The 27,722-nt window shown below is 30.7% G+C and overlaps 1 protein-coding gene across 2 annotated transcripts in view; it reads right to left on the bottom strand.

Moving 5' to 3' along the window:
* The window catches only part of LOC143181892 (uncharacterized), a 161,316-nt gene that overhangs the window by 87,072 nt on the left and 46,522 nt on the right, over positions 1-27,722 (bottom strand). For both annotated transcript variants that reach the window (XM_076382569.1, XM_076382570.1), the window contains exon 2: positions 23,464-23,523. In XM_076382569.1, the coding sequence (XP_076238684.1) occupies positions 23,464-23,523 (60 nt within the window). The remainder of the gene's footprint in view (positions 1-23,463; positions 23,524-27,722) is intronic.

The raw sequence follows: 27,722 nt of genomic DNA, 5'->3' as shown, positions 1-27,722 counted from the left end.
AAACTATGTCGTAAGACGTTCAGGCATAAAATGAACATAAAATAGACGTCTTCAAGACATCGTGTGCTATCTGGGAATTTGCATGCGTCTCGTAGGCGTTTTTTGGACATTTTTAGGGTTTTATTGGAAGTTTTAAAAACATTTTTAGGACGTCTCTGTGCTATATGGGTATCTGATTTTCCTTACAGGAGCTAGTCAAAATGACCACATTGCATTTCAAGGTAAGTCTGCAGACGTTCACTCATAGATCTGGTTACTTTCTCAGTGGTTCCTAACAGAGTTGCCAAGAAGGGTGATTGCCAAGCAACGCGACCCCTTAAATCCCAATTCTCTACCCACGACTTCAACTTATACCCTCTCTACTACTTAGAATATCTACTACGTCGTAGATTCGTAACATAGTCTAATTTTCTACGCTGATGAAGAATTTCTTGATAACCCTTTTTTTCGCGAAACTGTGAGAACCTTATTCTATTTCATATCGCAGTATTTCAGCATTTTTAATAAATGTTGCGTACAGAACGGATTCTAAATATCCTCACAAATAAAAATTCATTCAGTTTAAATCCAAGGAACAAGCAGACAAGTAATAGGACCTCTAGGCCCAGGACATTTATTTGAACAGTGTTCTTTTAAAAATTGCGTAGCTACTCGACTAAAATGTGAATTTCTGCTTTTTTACAAAATTTCTTATATCTCATAAATAAAAGCAAATAGAAAATATGTTTGTATATAATTTTTTTATTGTTTACGTGTGTATAGTCTGCCCTTGAAATAGGTCTCAGATTTTACGTTACATTCAGCATATTATATGGAAATATAATAGATAAAAAATAAAGTTAGAGTACAATAAAAAAGACTGCAAAAAGTTCCTTGATAATTAATCTAATTTTCTCAAATGAAACTTTACTTTAATATATAACGTATCTAATTGCCTTAAACGAAACTTCCTTTTTACCTAAGAGAATAGTTTGACGTCAAAGCATGACAATTTGATCGTGTCATTGAACGACACTTTCACATAGTCACAAATGACGATCTGTTAATGCACGACTGTTGTGAAATTGTAAAAAACACAAAGCAAGAACAAAACGTTCTCTGCAGGCTCTGCTACAAAGGCCTTGTGTCGCGTCTCCTATTTGGTAGTGGTCGCTGCTTTTTGCGCGTAGATTCGATACCACGTTGCTAATTGCTTCTAATTGATTTACTACGCAACACCGTTTCACGGAAATTTGGATTATCACGAGCGGAGTTAAAATTTTAATATCACGCTGTCCATTACTGATTATGAGGAAAGATGTTCGTTGATATGGAGATTTAGTTTACATCGAAATACAATTAATAATCAATTGGAAATAGGCTTTAATTTCTAAGCAGAGTCGAGCAACATGTAACCTTATTAATAATCAAAAATTGTGACTAATGTAAAATCAAGTCTGTGATCGATGATTACCTACTTATTAATAAGTTGCATACACGCAAAGAAAGTGATACACGTGGAAATTTCTTTCAACGAAAAAGTGGATTCTATGGCGATGGAAGCAACTTTTCTTGAAATCTTTCCTAATACTATCTATTGTTAGTTCCTTATGCTAACTTTACGCAAGATTTCCAGAAAAACGATTTCAGGTTGGAACTAATAAGGAACTTCATTTTAGTGCCATCTTTCGATTTTGATGAAATTTGGTATACGAGTAGAGCATTCAAGAATATTGGACACATATTTCTTTTAGTTGCTGATATTCATGTTTAGAGGGTGAAAACTAGCTCCAAAGTTCAAGTTATGTACATTTTCCTAAATATTTTGAAAAGTAATGCAGGTAGAAAAAAATGGTAAATATACAAAATGCATGGTTTCTTCAAAGCAGTAAGGTGACGCAAACGAAATTTAAGATATTTACGAAAATGTATTTTGCATCCAACTTTTGGAGTTGGTTTTCACCCCTTAATAATGAATATCAGCAGCTAAAACAAATGTGTCTAACATTTTTCAATACTCGTATAACAAATTTAATCAAAATCGAAAAATGACAGTAAATTGATGTCTTTTGTAAGAAGCAAATACTCGATCCTAGGACACTAGGTCCATTTTGCTCAAGACTGTTTGTTTACCTTCCTAAGTTTCTGGAAAGATTGTAGAATACCTATTTAAGTCTCTATTTTAATTATCATCGCTGCTTGAGTCAAATGTTCGTAGGATTAATTAGGAAAAATAAAAATTCGGAAGAAGTTTACAAAGAAATTGGCATTCACTGCAGACAAAGTGGACGCAGTAGTTCCATAGAAGGCTAAGTACTTCAAGTATTTTACAGCACTGGTTCCAAACGTATGGCTTGCACATAAAACTCCTCCGTTTAGAGATTTTGTTAGCTGGACCAATAAGGCTTCGTGCTAATCATGATCAATTGGCTGCTTCACTTTTTAGAATGAACCTTACTGACGATCCCAAGTGTCAATATGGTAGTCTGGAGCAGGATATGAATCACGTGATATGGCAATGACCATTGTATGATAATGGTAGAAATGATATTATTCGTAATATTCGTAAGCTTTGCAAAAATAGACTCTCTCTTGTAAATGTAACGATATTACTTATTAGTATGTCGCCATAATGGCTCGTACTTACTGCTCCTACCTACTCCTACGTACTTAGTATTCAGTCAAAATAACTCCTATGCAACTGCAATATCCCCAGGAATCTGATAATCTTGTATAAGGCTCCAACGTAAATAAAAAGAAGAAAATGACAACTCAAAAAGTTTGATTTTTGAGTTAAACATAGATTGTGAACATAGATTGTTAGGAATTTGATTTCCATTGATTGCTAGGAATTTGAGTAATTTAAGTTCGAAAACAACAAAAAAACTGTTTTATCTGGTAATTAATTTTATTTACCGCAGAGAAACAGTTTTTCAGTATCCTTAAAAAAAGTACTTCTTTGAGTTGTGTCATTTTCGTCACAGGTAAGTAAAGTAGTTGGTAATTGGCGTTGTGAAGTAATTAATCATGACTGATGAATGATAAAAATAATTGAAGCTGTTGCAATCAAAGGAATCAATCAACCTGTCTCTCTCTGATCTCTATGTATTATACTTTCACTTAGTAAGAAAAGATATAAGCTTGATTTCGTTTTATTTATTCTCTATCTAAGTTAGGTTAGGTTTAATTTCCGTATTGAAATCCTGCATATGCAGCTTCGCCATGGAAAGTCACGTTCAAGTCGTTTTTTCTTTTTCAATTTATTTAGTGTTATAGTAAACTATAGTGTAAGAGAAGACGCGTGGTTAAATAATAATCCTGGCAAGACTCCTGTTGCGATCCATGAAGTATTAGATTTCAGGCATATGCAAATAGTTAAGGTTATACTATACTGTACACTTTCGTATACTGTTAATTATGCAAAACAGTGCTTCAGTGCAGTGACTGTGACATAAAGTACCGAATTAGCCCATTAAGGCCCAGTATCCCGTAAACGTAATATTTCTTCTTTTTTTTAGTAAATTTACATTGTTGAATTCTGTTTTTATCACACTACTGTTATGAAAGAGGATTCTAAAAATTAGCTTAATATTTTTTTCGTTATTAATAAGACGTTATTTAGGTCGCTTTGTATACGTTACAGTTGAAACCCGAAATCTGGCAACATCTATACTAACTAGTCAAAACTATTTTTATTAGAGATTTTTCATCAATACTAATGATAACTAATTAATTCTAGAAATAACAATTGCTCAGTAAATGTTGACTCTAGCTAGCTTACATCAACATTAATGAAACAGCTATTGTTAATATCCATTTTTAAGTATAACTAGCTGTAACTAGGGAGAACTAGTAATTATTATTACTAGTTGTTATTAGTTTTAAGTATTTTTTATTACCATGATCGATCATTATTTTAAATTTTTATCTAAAATGATTAGATAGTTTGAATATTGTATTCATTTTAAGTGACTAAAATTGTAAGTTTATCAGCTTACACACTCTTGCACTACTTGTAAATACTTCTAACTGTACATTTAAAAACTACCTTGTTTTTAATAAGGACACATCTTCCATATTTAATTGGTGTGTCTTATAATATATAGTGTTAATGAAATTAAACTCGTTTTTTAAATGTCATGTCTGCTCATAAAAGGTTGAAAATTTCTAAAAAGAATCACTATAAGATTAAGTGGTTCTACAGCAAGCACAAGAGTGCATTGAAAGCTATAGACTACTATTTATCCCTATATTTTTGTGACAATCATGCACTCAGCTGAAAAATTTTTTTAAAGCTTTTGCAAACATTTATTTTAGTGTATGAAGAAATGAGGCCCCTTACAGAATAAAGCATAAGTCTATAACTCCCTCTAGTCCCCTTCCCCCACCCTCATTAGACCTCGTCGAACATGTGCTAAGAATTAAAGAACACTTGAATTCGCAAACTAAAAAATCAATCAGTTTTCTCAAATAAATAATTTTACTTGAATTCGCAAACTAAAAAATCAATCAGTTTTCTCAAATAAATAATTTTACTTGAATATCAGAAGCCAAACAAGAACACTTTAGTGCATGGCTTGGGTCTGAGCGACCCACGAAGGTATCGTCTTTCATTTCTTCTGTTTATTTAAATATTAATAAATATATCTTATATGCAAGTATAGATGGTCCTAACGTAACTGTATTTATTAATAAAAAGTAAACAAAGCGATGAGACTCTATCTGTGTAGTAGGAGGACTATTTTTCAGCCGTGCACTGAAGGGTTATTTACATGAGGCTGTTCTTTAATACATAGTCACATTCAATTTTAGAACTGACATTTATAAAGTAATGACTTTCTTATGTACGTAATTATTTTACTTTCAAATTTAATTACTTCAAATTCTAAAAGGTTTAACTTTCTTTATAGGTTATTCGTAATATGAGCTAGATGCTATTTCTATTTGCTACGTAAATTGTAACGAGTAATTTAAAGCAACATTAGTTAAAAAGTTTTCACTAGATTATATTTTTGAAATTACGTGTTTTAAAAATTGTTTTTAAGAAAATTTTTTTAAATATTTTTGTTACATGATTCTTTCCACATTGTAACGATATAATTATTATTATACACATAACACGCAATAGCATGTATTAACGAACTCGAAACAAAAGGAAAACGGATGCGGAAATATCTACGTCAGTGCACCAGAAGAGATAATCTAACACAAGGGAGCATGCTCAGGTAACAAGATTGCTAACCACGCATACTTTCCAAAGAGTGCTTCCTGATCTCATCTAACAGATTATTCGTTGTAGATTGCATAAAAATAGCTTGAACTTGAATAAAATTTTAAATATTCTGCAACTAAGTTTCCTACGTTATATGGAGTAATACGACGTGATGTTTCATGGTATTAATTTTTATAGTAAAGATGAAAAGAAAAACAAAATACTAATTAATTACTTACATGCATTTATTCGAATCACATCTTGTTTGTTACAAATGAAATCAACAATAGTCTACAATGAAGATGCTAGTAGGGTATCTATCATTTTTGCTTACACACAACTTGTTAAAAATGTCATCTCACAATACCTTTCTGCAGATTTTAAGATCAGAGTATTAGCAAATTAAAATCGTCTCAATACCAGTTAAAATACTGCTAAATTAAAAATAGGTGGTATGAAAAAAAGTAATGATTAAAATTGGAGAAATTATGAAAACTTTAGTTATTTTTTTAAAATTCATACATTGTATTTTACAAAACTAATGAACTGCTTGTAATTTAGTTTGCATATTCGTATCTTCAAATGGTAAAACAATTTTTACTTACGATTCTTCAACACTTCCAGAATCTTCGCAAGAAACTGATTCAATCAAAGCTCATAAATAACGTAAGACGAAGAACTTTAATAGTATACAATCGACTTTTAATCAAGTAGTATAAATTACTTCTTTTCTAGATTGTCTTTCTCTGTTTCACAGGTAGTTTATTTTTTTAAAACTTATTGCTTTACTTAAGGTTATGCCATCAATAACAGATAATCTATGATTGTTAAACAAATTGTATACAGTTGTTAAACAAAACTTTAACGTCAGGATTGTTTTATACCTGTCTAATAACTTCAGAATAACATATGTATGATAATTAGAAAAATTGTAGTAAAATTTGTTGTGTTGGTACTACTGTTTAATTTTCGGGGAATTTTTAACACTTTACAACACTAATATAAACGAGAGACATCATTCTTTCTTGGCAGCTTGGTACATTATGGTGTACCTTATTATTTCCATTATGGTATAATCATGAAATTTTTGTTATTACTTCATATGTATCAGTAATAGGTTAATAGCAATGGCATGTATTACATTATATTTAAACATATTCTTATATTATTAACCAATTTTTATACAGTGGTATTAATTATCATATTATACTTTATACATACGTACATACAAAATAATTTTGATTTAAGATTTTGTTATTTCAAGTAGGTACTATGTACTCATTTAATTTGGGGACTCCCTGAGTTCATGTGAAAGTAACTTAAGAATGTAGATCTTTCTAACAGCCTATTGCATTTTCAAAATCGGATGTTGTTACCATTTTAATATTTTAATAAAAGACTAATCGAATATTTTTGAATAATAATACTATTTTTTTTTCATTTACAATAATTTTCTTGTAATACTCTTCAAACAAGAACTCTATAAAATTAGGGATTAAGACACCACTGACACACAATTTGTACATATCAAAATATTAACAGTGCCAGTATGGGCAATATGCAGAAGGAAAATTTCGAAGCCATGAACCCAACGCGTATACCACCAGCCGTGTGATTATCACGTGTCGGCTGATTACGTTCAGGAAGCAGCTGGCGGTAAACTAATGTTGATTGTTCCGTTGAACAAGAGGTCAACTGACAATTGAACTACTCTCATTTACGTTACCATTAAAGAACGATAATGTTGCTTTCGGTTGCATTTTTAACATTCATGCAAAAGCTGCACGTGCAAAGAATGAGCATTGGAGATAGTGACTATTGTTAGTCGATGAAAACTAATGTTGCCTTGCAGGATAATAAAATACGATTTATACGATTTTTAAAGTGGCAGTAATAGTAGCAGTTTCAGACTATACGTAAATAATATCTGTGGATTTCTTGGTTAAATAGTATGTGATAAATAACGAAAAAAGCTGAAACATCAATTAAGAACCTTTTTTAAACTCTTTTCTTTTTTCAACTTTTCTATTTATTGGAATTTGTTTAAGTAACGTATTACTGTTCAATGACTCTATTAATCCATATAAGTAAGATAGTAGTCACAAGGTAAGATAGTAGTCGTAAGTAGATATCAGAGTGAGATAGTGTACGAGAAAAATAAGTGTAACTAATTGTATAGGAAAGGGCACACTTCGTGGACTTCGATGACCTTGACTGTATATCTATTGTCAATGTCAATGTTATGAGTAATTTTCACTTACCTCTATATGTATATAACCAATACTTAGCTTTATTCCTCAGTATATACGCAAAGGAAATTTTAACAATATTTATTTAAGCTTGAGTTAGATTTAGGTTTGATTTGGGTTTGGATTACTTAACCTTTAGAGTAAACACATTCTTATTAGTATTAGCAGGAAATAGTTCGCGGACATATTTCAAAACTATGTGAAAACATAGTTCAAACAACAGATATTACATCATTTTAAGATATTTTAGAGTCCACAGTCCTGATGCTGTTATTCATGTCTTACAACGTAAAAGCATATGCTTTAAGAGTGTGCATACTTTACGTTAGTAATTGATGAAGATTCTATTTATTTACTTTATGAACACCTTTCAGATTATAAAACAGTAAGGTGCATAAATGAAATGTAATTGTAAGAATTTTTAAGTCTGTGGTGAAACTACAACGATCTCGCCGATTTTTTAATTAATTGAAAAGTAATTCATGGGAATATGAACCGTGTTAGAAGAAAAAAATTTCATCATGAAAATTTAGTATTCAAATTCCAGATATGACTATGACAGTCGTATGGTTGTAGTTTTTAATATTGTAGCCGAAATTCTACCAATTAACACTAATGATAATACACTACGAAGTGCAATTTACTTTTTTTAAAATTACCATAAACCTAACTCTAACCTTAAAATAATAAATACACATTATACATTTTTTTGCATATATCTCCGAAACTATATTGGGTGACAGTTATATATATACTTGTACATACGTACAGTTTGTTTTATAACATATGGGGGCCACTTCGGCATTACTTGTATGTCTAAAAGCAATTTAAAAAAGTCATATAAACACATGTCCTATCTGTCTTAGTTTATGAGATATAATAAATTTTACAAACAGAGAAAACTCTCTGTTCGGCTCGTCTTTCCATAGACCGCAATAGTTCGTGAGAAAGATTTTTAATTGGATCTTTTTCCTTGATGGGAAACTAACAGGCACAAAGTACGTTGATTTTTTGAGCAGGCGAAATCTTAGAGGGAGTTTCAGTCCATATTAGACTTCGTACGTGGTTTATGCATGATGGATGTGGCTCTGCCGCATTTTAGTTGAGTAGCTAGGCAATTTTTAAATCAACATGTTACAAATAAGTGAATTGGTCGTGGAGGTCCTATTGCATGGCCTGCTCGTTCTCCCAATTTGAATCCATTACATTTTAATTTGTGGAGACACTTAAAATCTGTTTTACATGCAACATCGATTGAAAATGCTGAAATACTACGAAATAAAATAGAGAAAGGCTTCCAAAGAATTCGAGAAACACCAGGAATGATCAAGAGAGTGATCAGATCGATGACAAGACGAGTGCAGTAACTAAAACAGAGAGCATTTTTTGCAAAAGTAACTAAAACAGAAAATTCATTATATCTCATAAACGAAGATAGATAAAACATATTTATATGACTTTTTTTCATTGTTTTTAGGTATATAATCATCTCCCGAAGTGGGTTCCACATATTATGAAACACCCTGTATATAAGTGAAAATTATTCAGTACATTGACCTTCACAATATATGTTAAGATTATCGAAATTAGTGACGTGTGTTCTCCTCTATATATAATTATCTAAATTTATTTAATATTCGATACACAATAATAAATATAAGTCACAAGTAATAGTTATAAAGACAAAACAGTTCTATTTAAATATACTGTACGTAGTTTAAGAACTTAATAAATTATTAGCTTAAGAAATTAAGAAATTACAAGCTAGTTCCTCATTCAATGTTTTCAAATAATAAGTAAAATATTATTCAACTTAAAAAAATTAATTTAAATACCACGAAACTTTATTTACAAAAAGATAGTGTAAAGTCATTAATTATTTAGACTATAAATTATTTGGGCAACTAATTATTCAGAAAGTATGTATTTTTCAAAAATTATGAAATTTTTCATCGCTACTGACAATTTATTATTTTAAACATACTTATCTTAAATTAAACTATTTTGTTACAATCTTTAAACTTCAATAGATTCAAAATAAATTTTTTTCAAATCACTTGCTAAATTTATTGCTTATTTTTGTGTTCTAATAATGCTGAAATGGTAGTACGAAGTTTTCAAATAATTTACTTTATATTATTATATTATACATAAAAAATAGCAAAGCAAACTGAAAATAAGATAGCAATCAAATAAGCATGCTACTCTTCTCAATCACATGCGTAATTATTTTTTAAATAACAAATATCTTAAATGGTCAGTATTACTTTAGGTAAATGAGATTCAAAATTTTCTATTACGTATAAGTGCAATATAGCACTTAAATTAAAAGGAACGATATGAGTCTGAATATTTGGCTTAAATTTTTGATAATAACGTTAAAAACTGAAATAACGTAACACATCTTCAAATATCTACAGATTAACAATTCAGAATGATACTATACTACAATGCTATTAATGCTAACAATTGAAACTAATGTAACACTCAAAAAATGGAAAGAGGGAATCACGCTTAATAGTGTTTTAAATACATTTTTCGAACACTATTAAACTTAAAAACCTATTTAAAATTTACTGCAGTTATATAATAAGGAACAATTTTACAACTTTTACCAAGCAAAAATCATCAAATCAGGTAAATAAACAAACATGCCCTCTGCTGTTCTCAAGATCGAATACATACTTGGATCATGAACTTTTAAATAGTAACTTAGAAATGAAAAAATTTAATTTTGTAGATGAAAACAGCGCCATTTTTTTAACTAGCGTTAAATTGCAATGGGATATAGTCGAATGGTAACTTAAATTATTTTAATCTGGACAACTTTAAAAAATGGCCTTTCAAAGGATGAAATATACATATACATATCTAATTACATTATGTTAATGTATTAGACACGTTTTAGCCTTTCTGTACCGCAAATGCTAAAATTTGAACATGACAAACCGTCATGTATAACAGTATTTCATTTCGCTCTATCTTTCGCTTATCTACGCATCTTTGTCCTTGACACGTGCAACTCGTGTAGGCATTATTTAATTATTTCTTTTTATATCATGTTATATATGATACATATACAGAAAATGTAATGTTAAACTTTTCTCAAGTGTAGATACTTGTTTAAATATTTCAAGAAACAGTTAAGATTTTGCGTTTTGAGAATACTAGGTAATTTATGTTAGCGCTTACTACACGTTATATTTTAAATAAAGAATAGTGTGAATACTGACATTTATGTTTCCAGATGTTTGGTTTGTTTAAGAGTCGTGGAAATACTACATCTCAAAATATTTAGAAACACTACAATTTTTGGGTACATTTAAGAAAAAAGGACTAAAAAAATTTTGAGATTTTATTTCAAAATTCATTGTTTAAAGGAAAAAGCATGTTTGGAGAGGTGATGTAAAACTATATATAACGTAACTATGTTGTAATCTACTATTCAGAGCTATACATCCCCTGTACATCAATACGATTTCAGTAAAAAGTTTTTTAAGTGACCCTCATTCATAAACAGAGGTCGTTAAAATCAGTCTTGAATGATTAGATCACTAAACTAAAGAGGTATCCCTTCCTTGTACTTGTAACTTATGAAATCTCTATGCATAAACTACTAATATCAGTGTAATAAAAGTAGCAATGTTTTAAATAAATGATATCTTTTCAATTAGCATTTTTATTTACTTTCTCCGATTACTCCTGAAATCTATTATCGTGACACGTTAAAATTGTCTTCTACAGTCTAGTTTTTACCGCTCGTTGAAATAATCACTATCTACATAGAATTATCATTTGATGGTTATTGACTTACATGGTAAAGACATAATTACCTTCGAGTGGTTACTGACTCAAATGATAAAGGCATAGTTATCCTCGGATGGTAACCGGTTCTGATGGTAAGAGCTCAGTTATCATCAGGTGGTAACTTGCTCTGGTGATAAGAGTTCAGTTATCGTTGGATAGTAACAGACTCAGATGGTAAGACAGTTATCGTTGGATGGTAACTGGCTCAGATGGTAAGACACAGGTATCTTGAGACGGTAACAGATCCAGATGGTAAGGCACACTTATCACGCGATGGTTATATTATTAGCACAGATAGTATGTAGAAAGTATACTTATCACCAAATGAACTTTTGTGGTCCAAATTTGTTACCTTACAGACTTAATCAAGACCAATATTAGCGTTTCTATTAAATACTTTGGATAAACACATTTATAAAGTATACTTAATATTCAGACGTCATAACTCTTGTACTTCATTTATATTCTTATTTATACTATGAATTCATGTGAAATTTATATAAATTTATATTTTTTAACGTGTTCATTACCACTCCTATTCAGACATAAGCTTGACCTTGAGTGTTTCAATACGTGGTTTTAAATAACGTAAAAGTGATTGCAGAAATTCTTTCTTCTACTAAATAGATTATAGTTTTTATTCTTATTCCTTATACATTATAGTTAAATCTAATTTGGATCAGTAATTTAGGAGTATTCATAAAGTCTTGTATAGTATAATGTAAAATTGTACTGAATAATATCACAGGTTTGTCCCTTATCTTATGTGCGTTTATACTGTCGAGAAGAAAGTTCTATTGTATAAAATAAAACATTTTGAAGAAACATGTATCTACTCTTAATTCAACTATAAAGAATTTAACAATTATAAAAATTTGATCTGTTAAGTCGATCTATTCCATTGCAAAATTCTGTTAAACTTGAATTTCAGTGACTCTTTTCTACTTGTCAAGCAGAATCGACCAGAAAATATCTTGTGCTCTAACACAAATGCATTATCAAGGTAATAATAAACTTGTGTTAGTCAATACGATGCTTTTTGATCAAAACATAAGATATAAATTTCACTTATTCTTAACCAAACATAATACATAGTCATTTCTTTTTTTTTACATACACGTATGCTCAAAGATAAACTTTCCTGTGAAGATTAAGAGATAATATATTAAAATTAATTTATGTGTAATTCACATAAAGATTATGTGAAATACACTTGCAAACGTTGTTGTATCAATATAATAAAAAGATATACAGTGTATGCATTGTGTAATTATTTCAACTATAAGAAAATGCGAATAATTTACGAAGAATTCCTTATCCTTACTTACGCGTACATGTATTAGGAGATAACTATTGAAAGCCGGAACAAGTATCGTCACACTGGAAGTGTATTTCGGTAATGCAAAAAATGTAGTACCTTGAAACAGCAAAGGTATGCGTGGCTAATTCTCGATTCTCGTTGCGTTGAATTTGCCAACTTTCGCTTGACGGGCAGTGCAAGGAATTAAAACAAAAAAGGGGAAGGTCAGAGCAGGCGAGGAAAATTGGTGAGATTAAATATCATACACAATGGCTGATTCCTGAATGCAATTGCTCTAACAAAGAAGAGAATAACCACTTAACCTACCGTATGAAAATCAGTACACGAACGTGTTATGTAAACATTCGTTCATGTAGCGTATAACGATTTAATTAAACATCTGAAAACTAAAGTAGGTAGTCTGTGAACATTTAATTAACTCGTGCGATAATACGCAGAAGTTATGTTGAATGAATTAATTCGTTGCGTAGAAAACTCTAGTTTCTATATATACTTGTCTCTAAATTACCAAAGAAGTCTAGATAACCTATATGCTTACTTTTTTATGTATGTACATAGGTACTAATCTTTGTAAATGTTATATATTTCCTCTGTTAGTGCCGAATGCAAACGAGGAAATGTAGATATAAATGATTTAAACAAATATAAAATCACATTTCTGTAATTTACGAACTTCTTCAGGAAGTAATTTTGGCACTTCCCTAAGAATAGACATGTACTGACCTCGGTAGTTCTAGTGTTAAATCATCCTATAAGTGAGGTAGTATACCTGCGAGTTAATTCGTTGTGAGAATTTTAAGGACCTTAAATCATTCGAAATTTATTCTAGATATATCATTCATATTTAATGATGATATATCTAGAATAAATTTAATGATGATATATCTAGATGATAATAGCTAATGGAATATACGTAACGGATACTCTAGTCAATTTTTTATCGTTTGAAATATTTTCTCCATTTTCAGTATTTTAACTGTATAATGTATAGTACTTTAAGAAATAGCACATAATAAAAGTTTTGACTACCTTATTGTATAGTCTAATTTTCTTAATACTACAACAAGGTTATTTTTCAAGGCAAATTCAGTAACTCATAAACGAAGGTCTGAAGGTACTTCATTAACATAACATACTCGTCGAACTTGACCTTAAAGTTTGGGTCATTGAACTTCTCGCGAATAACGTTTTATGATATTAATAGCAGAAATTTCATATACTTCTACAACTTTTCTTTAGTACTAATATACAACAATTTCAAAAAGTTAATTTCGCTCAAAGATTTGCTACAGTCTAGTAGTTCCTATTATAAAAAAGGAAATAAAAAAGATAGATGTTACTCCCTGAAATAAATAATAATCTGTAAACAGTTTTACTTTTGGTTTCCTCGGTTATAGCTTCTTTAGTGTTTCTGATGTATTATGCTTACCTTCATTATGCATGTACATATATATTATGCTAATCATTTATTATGGAAATGGTCTAAGTTAAAAATCGAAAACAGCTCGCCAAATCGCGAAAAACAAATTGATAATAAATACAGTTTTTAAAAATTTTTTACTTAGATTACTTTCGTAATTACCAGGCATGTGTAGTTACATATATGTAGATGCACATAAACTCATGAATAATACATTACTCTTTGTGATACATCCACAATGAAAATCAATGTCTTTTTAATTTAACTTAACCCTCGTACGGCGGACTGTTTATGATTTATGACTGCGAGTGGCGGAGTCAGGGTCTAAGTGAACCCAAAGTCCGCCGAACGAGGGTTAAAAAGAGTACCTGTAATATATATTAAAAATAAATATTTTTCAATCGTTTGAGTATTTTCTTTCAGATTCCTGTACATATCGTACATGTACTTCAAAAATGACACAACTCAAAAGACGTGATTTTTTAATTACAGCTATAAATCAGTTTGGTAAATGTATCTCTATTCATTATAATAAGTTTACTAGGTAAAGATCAAAATTATAGAATTTATTAAAAAAACTCTTCGAATAAATAACAAATTATTTACATAATAATTAGTAAATAGCAATTTAAATAATAATTAGTAAATAACAAATTATTTAAATAATAACCAGAAAATCATTTAATGCAAGTAACATATAACTATTTTTTAGACTAATTATTCAGGTAAAATAATTTTTAGTAAGTACTCTGTATTCAATATTATGTATTTAATAAATAATTTACTCTTTAAATTGTTTCTTGCTTCCCCTCAAAAACATACCTTTATGAGTTATGTCATTTTTGTAATACGTGTGCAATATGTGAAAACTTAGTTCTATGTTTAAACTTTTGGTTACTATTTATTTGGCTACTGTTTTTGGTTAGTTTTTATTTTATATTAACAAGTTTTCATCAAACTTGTTCGCCATGAAACAAATATATTCATTATACTTTATTTTAAGAATTATGTATTCTGGGTGGTCTTCTAGCAAATAGATTCTTTCTACAATAGATTAAGGAAGTTCCGTTCTGTCAGCGCACCTGTCAGCTGCCAGAGAGGAAAGGGGGATTAGAAGATAAGGATTATTGTCTCCTGCGTGAGTAACATGCTGCTTACATCATACAGCTCTTGTCAATGTCACTCGTCCGAAGATCTCGTTAAGCATGACAGAAAGGTCGGACTATGACACTGAGAGAACGTGTTCTAATTAACTTTTTAACATCCAACGGGTCTGAGTCAACGTTGGAAAGTTTTCGAAGCTGCTTGCAGACACTATGTGTTACACACTTCACGCCATTTGCATTATTTAAGCTTCTCGTTATTTGGCTGTCAAGCCACTCGTGTTATTTGTTATTCTCGTTTATTTCGTAAAAAGAAATTGATTGAAGTATGTTTTTCAAGGAAAACTTCGAGCTTTTCGTTTCTTTTCGGGCAGAGAATATCACAACAAAGACATATTATGTGCCATGTAAAATATGGCAACAACGTCGTTTGCTCCGCGCGGTAAAAAGATCTTTTGCCATAATAGGATATCTTCCAAGGACCTATAAACCTTCGAGAGATATACAGTCTGGAAAATTGTTCGTATAAATGAAGCTGGGTAATTTATTTTGATAATGAATAATAACGTCGAATATTGAATTAAGGCAGGCTTAATTGCTTTCTCCAAATTGAATTTTTGCTCTTGAAACGTGTGTAATTATTCCTTCTGAATTTCTGATTCATTCTTCTGTCGAATGTTATAAATTAAAATCTATTATTTTTAGTTTGTTCATTTTATCCATTGTGAATGTAACAATCTTTTATATACTTTATGACAATGTAAGGTGTAGGTAGATATAATTTGCTATAATTCTAAGTATATTAATTAACAAAATTAATCAATGTTGCTAATTGCAAATTTAATTTTTTTTCTATCGCTATCTTGATATATGTATCTTTTTCTGTTGTTCATGAACGAAAAGATACACTTCCTTGAGAAATATGTCTGTTTTTATCCTCACAATAAATGTGATTTGCAAACTCAGAAAACAGAAAAATTATTGTCTGATAAAATGGGGGAAAATCATAATGCAATTCAAAGTTACGTAGCTATACATAATAAAAATAATAAGAATAAGTATATTCAGTTAAAGTATAACTAACAAAAATTGTTCAGTATTTTCTCAGTGTAAGTTCATAGCAATTTTCTGGAGTCATTCAGATCGAAAGACTTGTGTCTAACCGGTTTGTGTACTTGTTTTTTCACCCAGATAAAAAATTAAAAACCTACTATTATATAATATGTGAGTTGAATTCAGAAACGTATCTTGATTAATTCATTACGAACTCGTTAGCTACTAGTTTATATTAAAAGAATACTGATTTTTTACTGATTTATTTACATGTTATTAGAACCTGAAATCCAGAAACAAGCAAGATAAATGCAAAAATAAAAAGAAAAACACTATATTACAAAAATATAAAATGATCACTGTTAAACAACCGAAGATATTTTTAGTATATTTGTATATTTTTTGCATTTATTTTGGCGTTTCTTTGTTGTCATATGTATCTAAAGTATATACTATAAATTTCATAAATGTATTGACAAATTTCTTAGTGCAATAAGTAAATAAATGGAACCATATAATTTGCATTAATCCTCAATTTTTTTAAAGAACTGATAAACAGAAGTATATAAACTTTTGTAAAGCATGTAGTACAGAGTTTCAAACAGCTGCGATATTTGATGAATGTATTGAATATTTTTTTACTCATTGTTCATGTAAAACGTCAAAACGTTAAATATATATCATTTTTTTAAAATTAATTTCTATTTTTATTTTTAAACTTTTTCGTATCATTTTTTTGTTCAAATTTCACAGTTATCATTGTGATATTTAGTGTAATTCGAATAATTGTTTATACTTTTAATAAAAAACGTTCTACATTCTACCGCAAGTTGCATGCACAGAATTTATTAAAACTAAAAAGCTTCATCAGAATTGTGACATTACTTAGTTAAAACAACACGATGAATAAGCCTAAGTTTGATAAATTAAGCAATATTGTATATAGACAATTTATACTATTATAGATTTATATAACTTTATATACTCCTGCAGATTGCATACTATAAGGTACAAAAAATATTGCACTGTTGTTTAAAAGGATTCAACATTTTATCAAATTATCCAATTTGCAAGAAAGAAAAATGTTATGCATCAAATATATATAAAGGAGTATACGTTTTACAGCTATATTAGAGCAATCTATGTATGATGTTACAAAATTTCCATATAGGTTAAGCTTTTTTAACCTTTCTATCGCTATTGACAATTATAGGCGTTTAAATGATCCATGATGACTGGGCGTTCAACACGTCTTTATAAGTGATTCTGACTAATCACTCGTCTGAATACTAATTCGAACGAGTTTCTAGGCTTTAACGGATAAAATTGAGATATAGAGTTGTAAAATTTAGGCAGAAGCCTTTTTTAATTTGATAATATTTATAGCATTTTATAAAAAGCAACTACTCTTAATCCTTGGGCCAAAATAAACTCTAAAGCTCCATAGTATATGTGACTTTTAAAAAAAGCCATTAATAAATGGAAAATAATTTTTTTCTTAATTATTTGTAGAAATTTATTTTAGTACATGAAAAAGTTAAGCCCCTTAAAGCATGAGGCTCGGGACTATAGACCCCACCTCTCTTTAATCCAAGCCTGACTGGCAGCAATATCAACTTGAAAAAACTTGTTTTTAATTCATTTATTCATTTAGTAAAAAAGAGTTCTTCAGTCGCTATAATTTTTTAATTATTATGATTCATAATTATGCGAGTTATTACTATTCACAATCCTGTAAAAACTGTCACTGGCTTATGAGTGATACGGCAATAATATATTCAGAAGGATAGTTTTATCCTCTGAATAAAAATAACGACTCATAAAGCAGATATCAGTTACATAGTTTGCAATACCTTGCTGCTGTGCCAAGCAATCATGTTAATTGTATCCATAAAGTAACTATTTGTTCCGTCTAGTTACTACTGGGTTGATGTGTAAATTCGTAACGCGTCACTTTTTCTTTCTTTTTATGCATCAAAAATATGTCTTTTTAATGCTATAAAACATAGTTATAGCTTCTTATTTTTACTTGCAATTACAAGATATATGTATGTAATAATAACAGCATATTTCGAAGAATAACACCTATGCTGTGATGCGTAGCTTATGCACTAACCTAATATTTTTACTATGGATCTTATAAACGTCCATTTTGGGCCTGAATGTCTCATGAACGTAATGTCGTAATTTTAAAAGTCTGAAAGATGTACTGATTTGTAACAATGCGCGACTTAAATGTCTTCTGGATATTTTTAGGATTTTACTGGATGTAAAAATGTATAAAATAATCAAAGTTTAACACACTTTATAGTATTCGGTGGCAGGAGTGAAACAAATTTTTAATTAGGTACAATTTTTCTAGTTGTCCCTATAAAAATAGGAATTTGCATAAACCAAGAATATCCACAGTCTAATTATTACTAGCCATCAAGTTATTTTCTACTCCATGTTGGATTTACAAAGTAGCACTTCCAAACAGTCAACTTTCCGAGGGTTGAAGTTTGAATATTTATACACGAAACACATTATATAAAAATGAATGCCTTCTTACTCATGTATTTGAAACATGTTTTACATTAGTATTGTCTTTTTAATCTTCACTATTATACCTGTATCAGAGGACTATTATATCATAGCTTCAAAAATATAGCAATTTCGATACCAAACGAAGCCAAGAAAACCGATTTGATATTCGATTGTGTACAAATGAGATCACAACTTCCGGTATGTCCCTCGTGCAGAGTACATATGGGACCTAGCACAAAAGCAGGTAAAAGTACATACTTCGCACAGGCATTTCATTCAATCGTGTGTTCGCTTTGACGTCAAAAAAATGTTATCGTTCGATCGCTGATAATATTGAAAATAATGCGCGACCATGATATTCGAGATAGCGAGAGCGAACCTTGTCCGTTGATAATTCAATTGAAACCGCACACGGTCACGCGTAGATGGCGCAGCGTCTGCCAATCGAGCGCATCAATCGGACAGCGGCAAATAAATACATAACAACAGTCCGGTTGCCGCTCATTTGGAAGTGGACTAGTTGACCCTGGACCAAATGCGTGCTGCGTGTGTGGTAGTTTAAATGTGGCGGCTCTTTTTTCCCCCCGATGCCCGATCCAAATTGCTGACACGGTATTCAAGAGAGCGACACAATAAAAACGATGCAATCTCATATCCGTGTCATGAATGATCGGTTCAAAACGAGGGCAAGATAAAAAAAAGAGATTTTTCTTATTATCGAGGAATTTTTTCTTCAAATGCGATACGTGACGCATCCAAAGCCTATGATCCGAAATGAAATCAAAGTACAGCTGATGGATTACACGTCGCCGATAAGGCGCGCAAATAATCTCTAGCGATGGATTGTAGACAAAAGAATGTTGGTGCACAATTGGACGAACAGATTAATAAACAATGATTTCTAGCGGTGTGGTAAGATTAATTAAATCCAGTGTCTGGGGAAACAGATTGATGTTTGTCTCCAAATGGTATGATATCGCGGTCGCGGATTAAAATTGTTGTGTGGAGGGGTATGTATGCGAGCATTCTAACCTTGCAGAATTGTGCATTTGACGGATAGCAAGATATCGTCAAAATTTTAAATACTTTATTTGTACGACAGGTAATACATCTTGAAAATAAATCTAATCGAACAGCATGTATGTAGCTTCGTCAATGTTAGTCATGAAATTTTATTGTTATAGCTTCTTTTTATATACAATGCAATCTTCTACAACTAAGTTTAAAATTTATATCAATTCAGACAATATTATCCTATAATTTAGACTTCAGAGATAATTTAAAAACCTGAATTGAAATCTAGACTAGGCTTATCTTTGATAGCACAAAAGATGTCTTAAAAATGTCCAAGTTACGTCTACAAGATGTTCAAACCTAAAATAAACATTTTAAGGCGTTCAGATTAAGTCCATAAGACGTTCAGACCTAAAATAAACGTAAAATGAACATCTTTAAAACATTCAGTTTTATGTAGAAGTGTGTTGGTAAGTGCATCGATAGACCTAAATTAAATTTTCTTTATGTTTTAAAAACTATTGCTGTTTTAATTAAAAAAAGAAGTTTAAAAACTATCTTGTTATAAGAACTACATTCTCTATTACATGTCACATAGAAATAGGAAATTCCCCAAACCAGATCCGTGATATCAGCATAACAGATAAAATCAGGAATTAAAGTTTATTAAACCCATTCCTGATTATCACTATAAACCTTTACTAGATTATAATATAAGTGTATAATAAGAGACTAAACTTGTTATGGCTTAGAAATATTATTAGTTTAAGCTTGATTGTACGCGATTTAGATACAGCTGGATCTTGGCTAGGTCTACTATAAGTTAACCTCAATTAGATCTGGAATAGATCTGGGTTTGATCTCAATTAGGAGGGTAAAGTGTCGGGCAGGTTTTCATGATCTTAAGACTGTGTCAGCCCCCCTCCCTCCCCAATAGAACTAATGTTCATCTATATCCGAATATAGCAATATTCGATACGGAGAATTTCGAGAAAGCTGACATACTCATATAGAGACTGCTGAGCAAGAAGTACATCTATCGAACCTCTACGTGATGCTTTCTAGGGTCTAGTCACAGGTTTACCTGTAATAAGACGTGAACGACATACAGCACGAAGATTCAAATTACTTCAAGTACAGTTGTGCACACTTCAATTCCAAAAAAATTAGAAGATCGCATTACAGTTCTCGCGTAACAGATCGAGACTTTGTTTGAATACGTTTCAGTAGATTTGAGTTCGATTAATCTCGCGATATTGAATAGTAGAGCTGGATCGTTAAAATTTAGGTGAAACAGCAGCTCTATTGAAAGTTAAGTGTGTACTACTGCACCTTGCAATTATAGCAAGAAGTCAGATTACTTCACATCTCACTGCCACGTTAAGATGTACCGAGAAAAATTACAACGAGTTGACTATACTGTATCTGAGCTTAATGGGCGCTAGTAATGTTAGGACTTTGACTAGAATATAATTCTTTCATCAGAAATGAAGACCAGTGGAGAAGGGGGAGACAATCATAGCAAACTGGTAGGTACTGCGCAGAGCTGGTAAGGTTGCACTCGGGACACATTTTAATCTATATTAATTTAATTAATTCTATTATATTAATTTAATCTATATTAATTTTTCGTATATAGAGGATACATCGATTGAGCTTGCGGTTATAATTAGTTTGGCCAATAATATGTTACATCTCAAAGTGCATGTGAAATCAGGCGGTTCTATCTACTGTAACTAGATGGATCCACATTTTTTTTACATGCAACCTTATCAGCTCTGTACAGTGTCTCTGTACAGTCTACATCGGAGGAGACGAATCGCTCGACGTAAATATATAGTCAGCATTCTTATAACACGGTTAATTTGTTCCGTATTGCATCGAAACCGTGTTAGAGCTACTTCACACTATCCTCTAATAGGCTTGAGGTGGTGACCGCTTGCTAGTATTCACACTGCGCTGGCGCGGAAGCTAGCTTGCCGCTGGCTAGACTAACAGTGTGATGCAACCCTTATACGAATATTATTTTACATAAGGGCTATCCAATTTTTTTAACAAAACGAGGTCGCGATCTGGTCGAGCACTTTTTGGACGAGACATGAGTCAAAGTATAAAAACCAATAAGCATAAATAAACTATAGAATATTAATCGTATCTGACCAGCCATTTTCATAAAAAATGACATTAAACATTTAGACGTCAACATCGCGGGCTCGTAATCTGCATATAAAATTTACTAAAATCATTATATTACTTTTAGAGTTCTTCATGTCATGATTTTAAGTGGAATAAAAACCTAAAAAATTAAAAATAGTGAGAGAAAAATATTCGTTGAACGATCGAGGTTTGCGGTGTTGGCGTCTAAATGTTTGAAGTCATTTTTTATGAACATGATTGGCCAGATATGGCTAATATTCCACAGTTTATATAAGCTTACTGGTCTTTACATTTTAACTCAAGTCTCATCCAAAAAGCGCTCATGCAGATCGTGATCTCTACATTTTGACTCATGTCTCATCCAAAAAGCGCTCATGCAGATCGTGATCTCTACATTTTGACTCATGTCTCATCCAAAAAGCGCTTATGCAGATCGTGATCTCTACATTTTGACTCATGTCTCATCCAAATAGCGCTCATCCAGACCGTGATCTCTCCTTGTAAGACGTGCCATATGGAAATCGTGTTTCGAGAAAACTATCGCAATTTTTGCATCGTATTATTTTGAAACTGTGTTTTTAGAGTTCCCTATTATAAGAGGGTTGAGTGTACATATTCCCCTTAGCTTTATACTATAGGCAGCGTACTCGTCTGCGAGAGAGACGCTATCCACTGGAGTAGGTCATCACTGCAAGTGAGTCAGAACAAGGCAGAATCCGGAAAACGAGAAGGGCAAAAAGGTATTCGACCTTGAAAGTCAGGTATTGTCTGATCTCTTCTGTACCTTTCTCACGTAGACATAGGCATAGGTTGTAATTAGGGTTGAATCTAGTCTGTACTAGTTTTCAGTTAGGTTTTATAACTCACGAGATCATTTGACATTATGTTTCTATAGCTTGCAAGGTCTGCTTATAAAGAATCTTGTTTCTATAAATATTAATATCTTATTATTTATATTCTAGAAAAATTCTTTTTTAAATGAATTACAATGTGTTTTTGTTTAGTGAGAAATATTTACATACACACTGTGAATGTACAGTACTTGGAGAAATAAATGTCTCTTGTAAGGTACTTTACGTGTTTGGTATTTTTTTTGTGAGTGAGGTTACTAATTACTAATTTTTCAAAATACTGTTAAGCTCGATCGTTCAACAGTGCAACATCTATTACCGAAACTATCACTAGAAACCTATAAAAAACATAATTTATAAACCTTAATCAGTGTTATCTGTATATTGTGACATATTTATTTTTCCTTAATTTTCTTCTGAAGACGAGTTAAACAAGTATTATACTTTCAAAACATTGCTCACATTTAACACTTACATTATCGTGATTCTATTAACTGATTGTGATTTTCTGCATACGTACTATAGTTATGTTTAAACAAAACACTTTATCACAGAAAAAAATATCTAAACTTCGAAAATCTGCTCGAAAAGGGTCAGTGTTACATTAGTTACAAGATCATTACTCGAAAGGCAAAGTAATCTTGACTCGAAGTTGCGATCTTCACTATAATCTTCGCGAGATTAAAACGGAATATCTGACTGAAAAGTGAAAAGAGAGACCAAGCTGCTGGGTCACTTCGTGGAAGTGAGTTTGAAATTGCTTTTACTCACCGGTGTCGTTATCGTGCCCTTGAATCCCATCTCCCACATCCTCGGTGGCTGTGGAAAGTACTGAAATTAAGCGAAACAAAATCACTTTATAGCGTTGCTGTTTCCATCGTCGTTCAAGTAAAGTTATTAATGCATGCCACGTTACAAGCTTACGCGCCCTAGAAATTAATCGTGATCTTTCGCATTTCAAGGACAACTATTTCAGACTAATTGTAAGCTCAGCTGTTCGCGGAATAATAAAATTGGTACGCGTGGTAATGCTTAATCCTTAACCCTTTTGTGGATAATGGTACATGTATACAACATATTCTTTTCTGTTACTGTGTATAGAATGACGGAAGCCTGATTAATAAAAAAGATGCAATAAAAGATACTCTGAAAAAAATCTCGAGGCCACGAAAGGGTTAACTGCTATGGTGGAGTCATAACATTTAGGTTATTATCTTGTTTTTAATATGTGTTGTGTAATTCATTGATGAATTATGTATAGGCAATAATAAACTGAAAAGCTGTAAATTTGATGTACAACCTTTGGCAAACAATTTTCGACTAAACGCAGCAGTACGAAATTATTTAAAAATATTGTAGTTTTTGAAATGTAAAATGCTATTCTATGAATATAGAATGTATGGGAATGCTAGAGAGGTTAGATATGATAGCATTTTACATTTCAAAAATTATAAAATTTTTAATTACTTTACTTCATATTATTGCGTTTAGTCAACAATTTTTGCCAAAGATAGTATAATATTATTAATCATCTTCGATAAAGAAAGGACAGTAGTTCTACCATATATTATAATATTATATTATTATAATTATATTATTATATTGACCATACTAGTTAAGGACTAATTGAAATGTTAATCTTCTTTGTAGCAGTGTAGGCTATAATTGAGTGTTTTCTTTGCTAACAATGTCTACAATTAACATTTACAGTTAACCTCGTTGTATGTACATGCATGCGTGATTTGATTTCAACGAGATCTATGAGACTTAAAAAAGGGATTTCTTTGGTATCCAACTAATTTATAGTCTGGAGTCTTTAAAATTATGTTATATAAAAATAATTGAATAGGTTATTTGTTTTATAGAGGAAAATTATTATTTATGATCTGAAAATTGTATCTAACTAATGTCTTGCCTTCTTCTTTGCTTGCCTGATAGGTTTTTGGACCCTTCAGTTTAAGAGCTTCTGTTTTAAACATTGTGTTGTACTTAAAACACTAACATTTTACGTTGACTCATTATTCAGTATTCGACTACGGATTATTATGCATTTATGGCAAATTTCAATATGCATAAAAGTACAGAATCCATGTGATATAAGAAAATGCAGAAATTACTGAAAGATAAATAAACTTTCGGACGCAAGTCTTTAGTTAAATTCTATTTCTCAATGTGTGTGAATAAAAATAAGAATTTGCATAAACATTCGCAGTCTACTCATTACACTATTAGGTTATAGTATAATAATGTAGCTATTTAATGCATTCAATATTTGTATACATATGTATACATTATATTGTACATCATATTGTATACATTATATACATAGTAAAAATGATGTGTAATGTACGTCTATTGCCTGTGTATACAAATAATGCATTCAATGTTTCCTCCGCGCAATGGCGTCATATTCAAATTAAAATTCCTTTGCAAATTATAGAAAAAAGATACAATACAATATTGCGTAGCTAAGCCCCTTCCTCGAGAACGCTTGATATTCGAGAACAGTTAGAGTCATAAATACGAAAGCAAGAATATTGAGTTCTGTATTTCTTATTAAATGAAAGTGATAGTAACGCATTTCCGGTGGTTTCCTGATGAAAATGATACGAAACGTGACGTGATACATCGACTAATTTTAAGAATACTACCTGCATAAAAAATTCAGGTGTAGAATTTAGAGATAATTTTCTTTAATCAGCTTAAACTGTGTCTTGAGTGGTACCACTTTTATAAAATCAATGTTAGAAGTATATATGTAATGCTTTTATAAACATTTAAGACAGGAATTACAGCAGGAGACTTACGTTCTGAATTAACTTTATAGCTAATTTAGCAATTTTTTCATAGAAAAAAGTTTGAAATATGATACAGATTTATATTATAAGAAATATAAATATAGAAAAACGAACGTTGCAAAATCTATTTTCAGTGAAGACATGTCTGGAAGTAAAAATAATTCCTCTGAAAGAACGAGATTTACTGGTCGACAGGATTTCTCCATTACGACTTATCTGGAATAAAACAAATTTATTTTTAAAGCGGACACTTTCGCTTTGACGTAGACTATAGACCACTTTTCATTTTATTTGAATAAAATGGTTTTTATGAACAAAAAACGGTTAAATTTTTTCAGCTTTTTCTTTCAAACTTGTGCCAAAAGCCAAAATTGCAATATTTTTTAAATCTTCTGTGATATGGTATAGGGATATTACTCATCTTAAACATAGGCTTGGTTTATTTATTTCGGATAAATCGTAATAGAGAAATCGTGTTAACCAGCGAATTTTACTTTTTTAAGTGTCATCCACATCTTAAGTGTCAAGAGAATATCTAATATTTTTTTTTCTAAGCAATATAAAATTTATATTGTATAAATTTTAAGTACGCAATAGGAATTTCATTGCAATGGCTAGTTTTTCGTAAAAAATAAAAAAATTAAGTTACGCAATTCTTCAGGTCTCCAAAGTAGTGTAATCCTTCAAAGTTCATAATCATTTATCATCTCTCGTTATTTTTGATTCCTACATGTAAGGTTGGCTTGTACAATAATTTCTAACTTCTCAAAAAGGTTAAGTTTCTCATCTTCCAATACACTATTATGAAGGTGGTTTTAAATTTCACATATGTAGATGGGACTGCTCTTAATGCAACAGTTCGTAGAATCTGGGAACGAATTTTCATTTCTTTTGGAAAAGTGTTTCTGACATTTCGGCAACACTGCAGTTACTTTCCTCAGAGGGTTTAATGCCATTGTACTGGTGTGTGCTTAGTGGTGTTTCACTATACATGTGTACTTGCTCATGTTATGCAACATTGCACACTAATTAGAGTTATTTTTGATTGATCAGCTAAGCCATAACAGTGAAAACTGTATATTTTGAAGAAAATGTATGAAATTATACCAGTCGATCAGTGGTTCAGTTCAGTTTGAGAACCTTCATGTATCAATAATCTATAGTAAGATAAAAATAGGATACATTGCTGTTTTTATTAATGTTTTACTAAAATTAATAAAGGAAGACGATAACATAACCAAGAAAAGAGGTTATGGAGTGTAATTATATTTTAATCGCTATAAAGGAGTAATTGGTTAAGAGTCTCGATAGTCTAAAACGTTAAGGAAACAGTAATGCAGTGCTTCTTTTAACCACAATAAATTCATAGCAAAAATTTATATTATGAGTTTGAATTATCACTATACTAGATTTTAACACATTTATATAAATATTTAACTTTCTTCAATATATGTACTGTAACAGTATTAAAAATTATTACTATAATTTACAAGCTATCATACCATTTTTATATTTATCGTTTATTAACTGCTGAAATGTACACAATTTTTTTTCTCTTGTTCGAACTACACGTCTTTATATGAATGCAACACCTGTACAATAAATGTACCGATATGAAATGTAAAAATAAGATTATGGTCGCATTTCCTGTGAGCTTACTTCCATACATTGAACACGTGCGTGATTTATAAAATAAAAATCCTTATCACGATGTCATCATTAAAGAACTCCCATTTGAGTAACATAGATGGCTTATAACTACCTTAAACTGATGGAAAGTGTCAATGATTCGGTTATGTACTGTCGATTACTGGCTACATTATACAGATGTCCAAATAGCTTGAAAATACAATTTGAGCTAAGTTAAGTTTGAATTGTTTAAACCAAATTAAGTATTGGAATATTCCAGTAAGGTTAATTATTCAAGTACACTTGATTATCTAAGTAAATTTGATTATCCAAGCAAACTTGATTATTCAAAATAAATTTGATTATATATTCTTACATAAATATAACATTCAATTTTAATAATTAAATTTAGATATAATTTAGAAAAGCTTGGACAAAGTCAAGAATGATCAAATATCCTAGAAATTTAAGAAAGATATCAAAGCATCCAAGCTTGATTGCAACCAAGTAATTCAAATATTCGAGCTGATTGAATTTTTGTAAGCTTGTTCAAACATACGACCTATTTGGATAATCGAATACTTGATTTGAAAAAATGAGCTC

Source organism: Calliopsis andreniformis, chromosome 7 (assembly GCF_051401765.1).
Source record: "Calliopsis andreniformis isolate RMS-2024a chromosome 7, iyCalAndr_principal, whole genome shotgun sequence".
Classification (NCBI taxonomy): domain Eukaryota; kingdom Metazoa; phylum Arthropoda; class Insecta; order Hymenoptera; family Andrenidae; genus Calliopsis; species Calliopsis andreniformis.
This window is presented reverse-complemented; position numbering and strand designations above follow the sequence as displayed.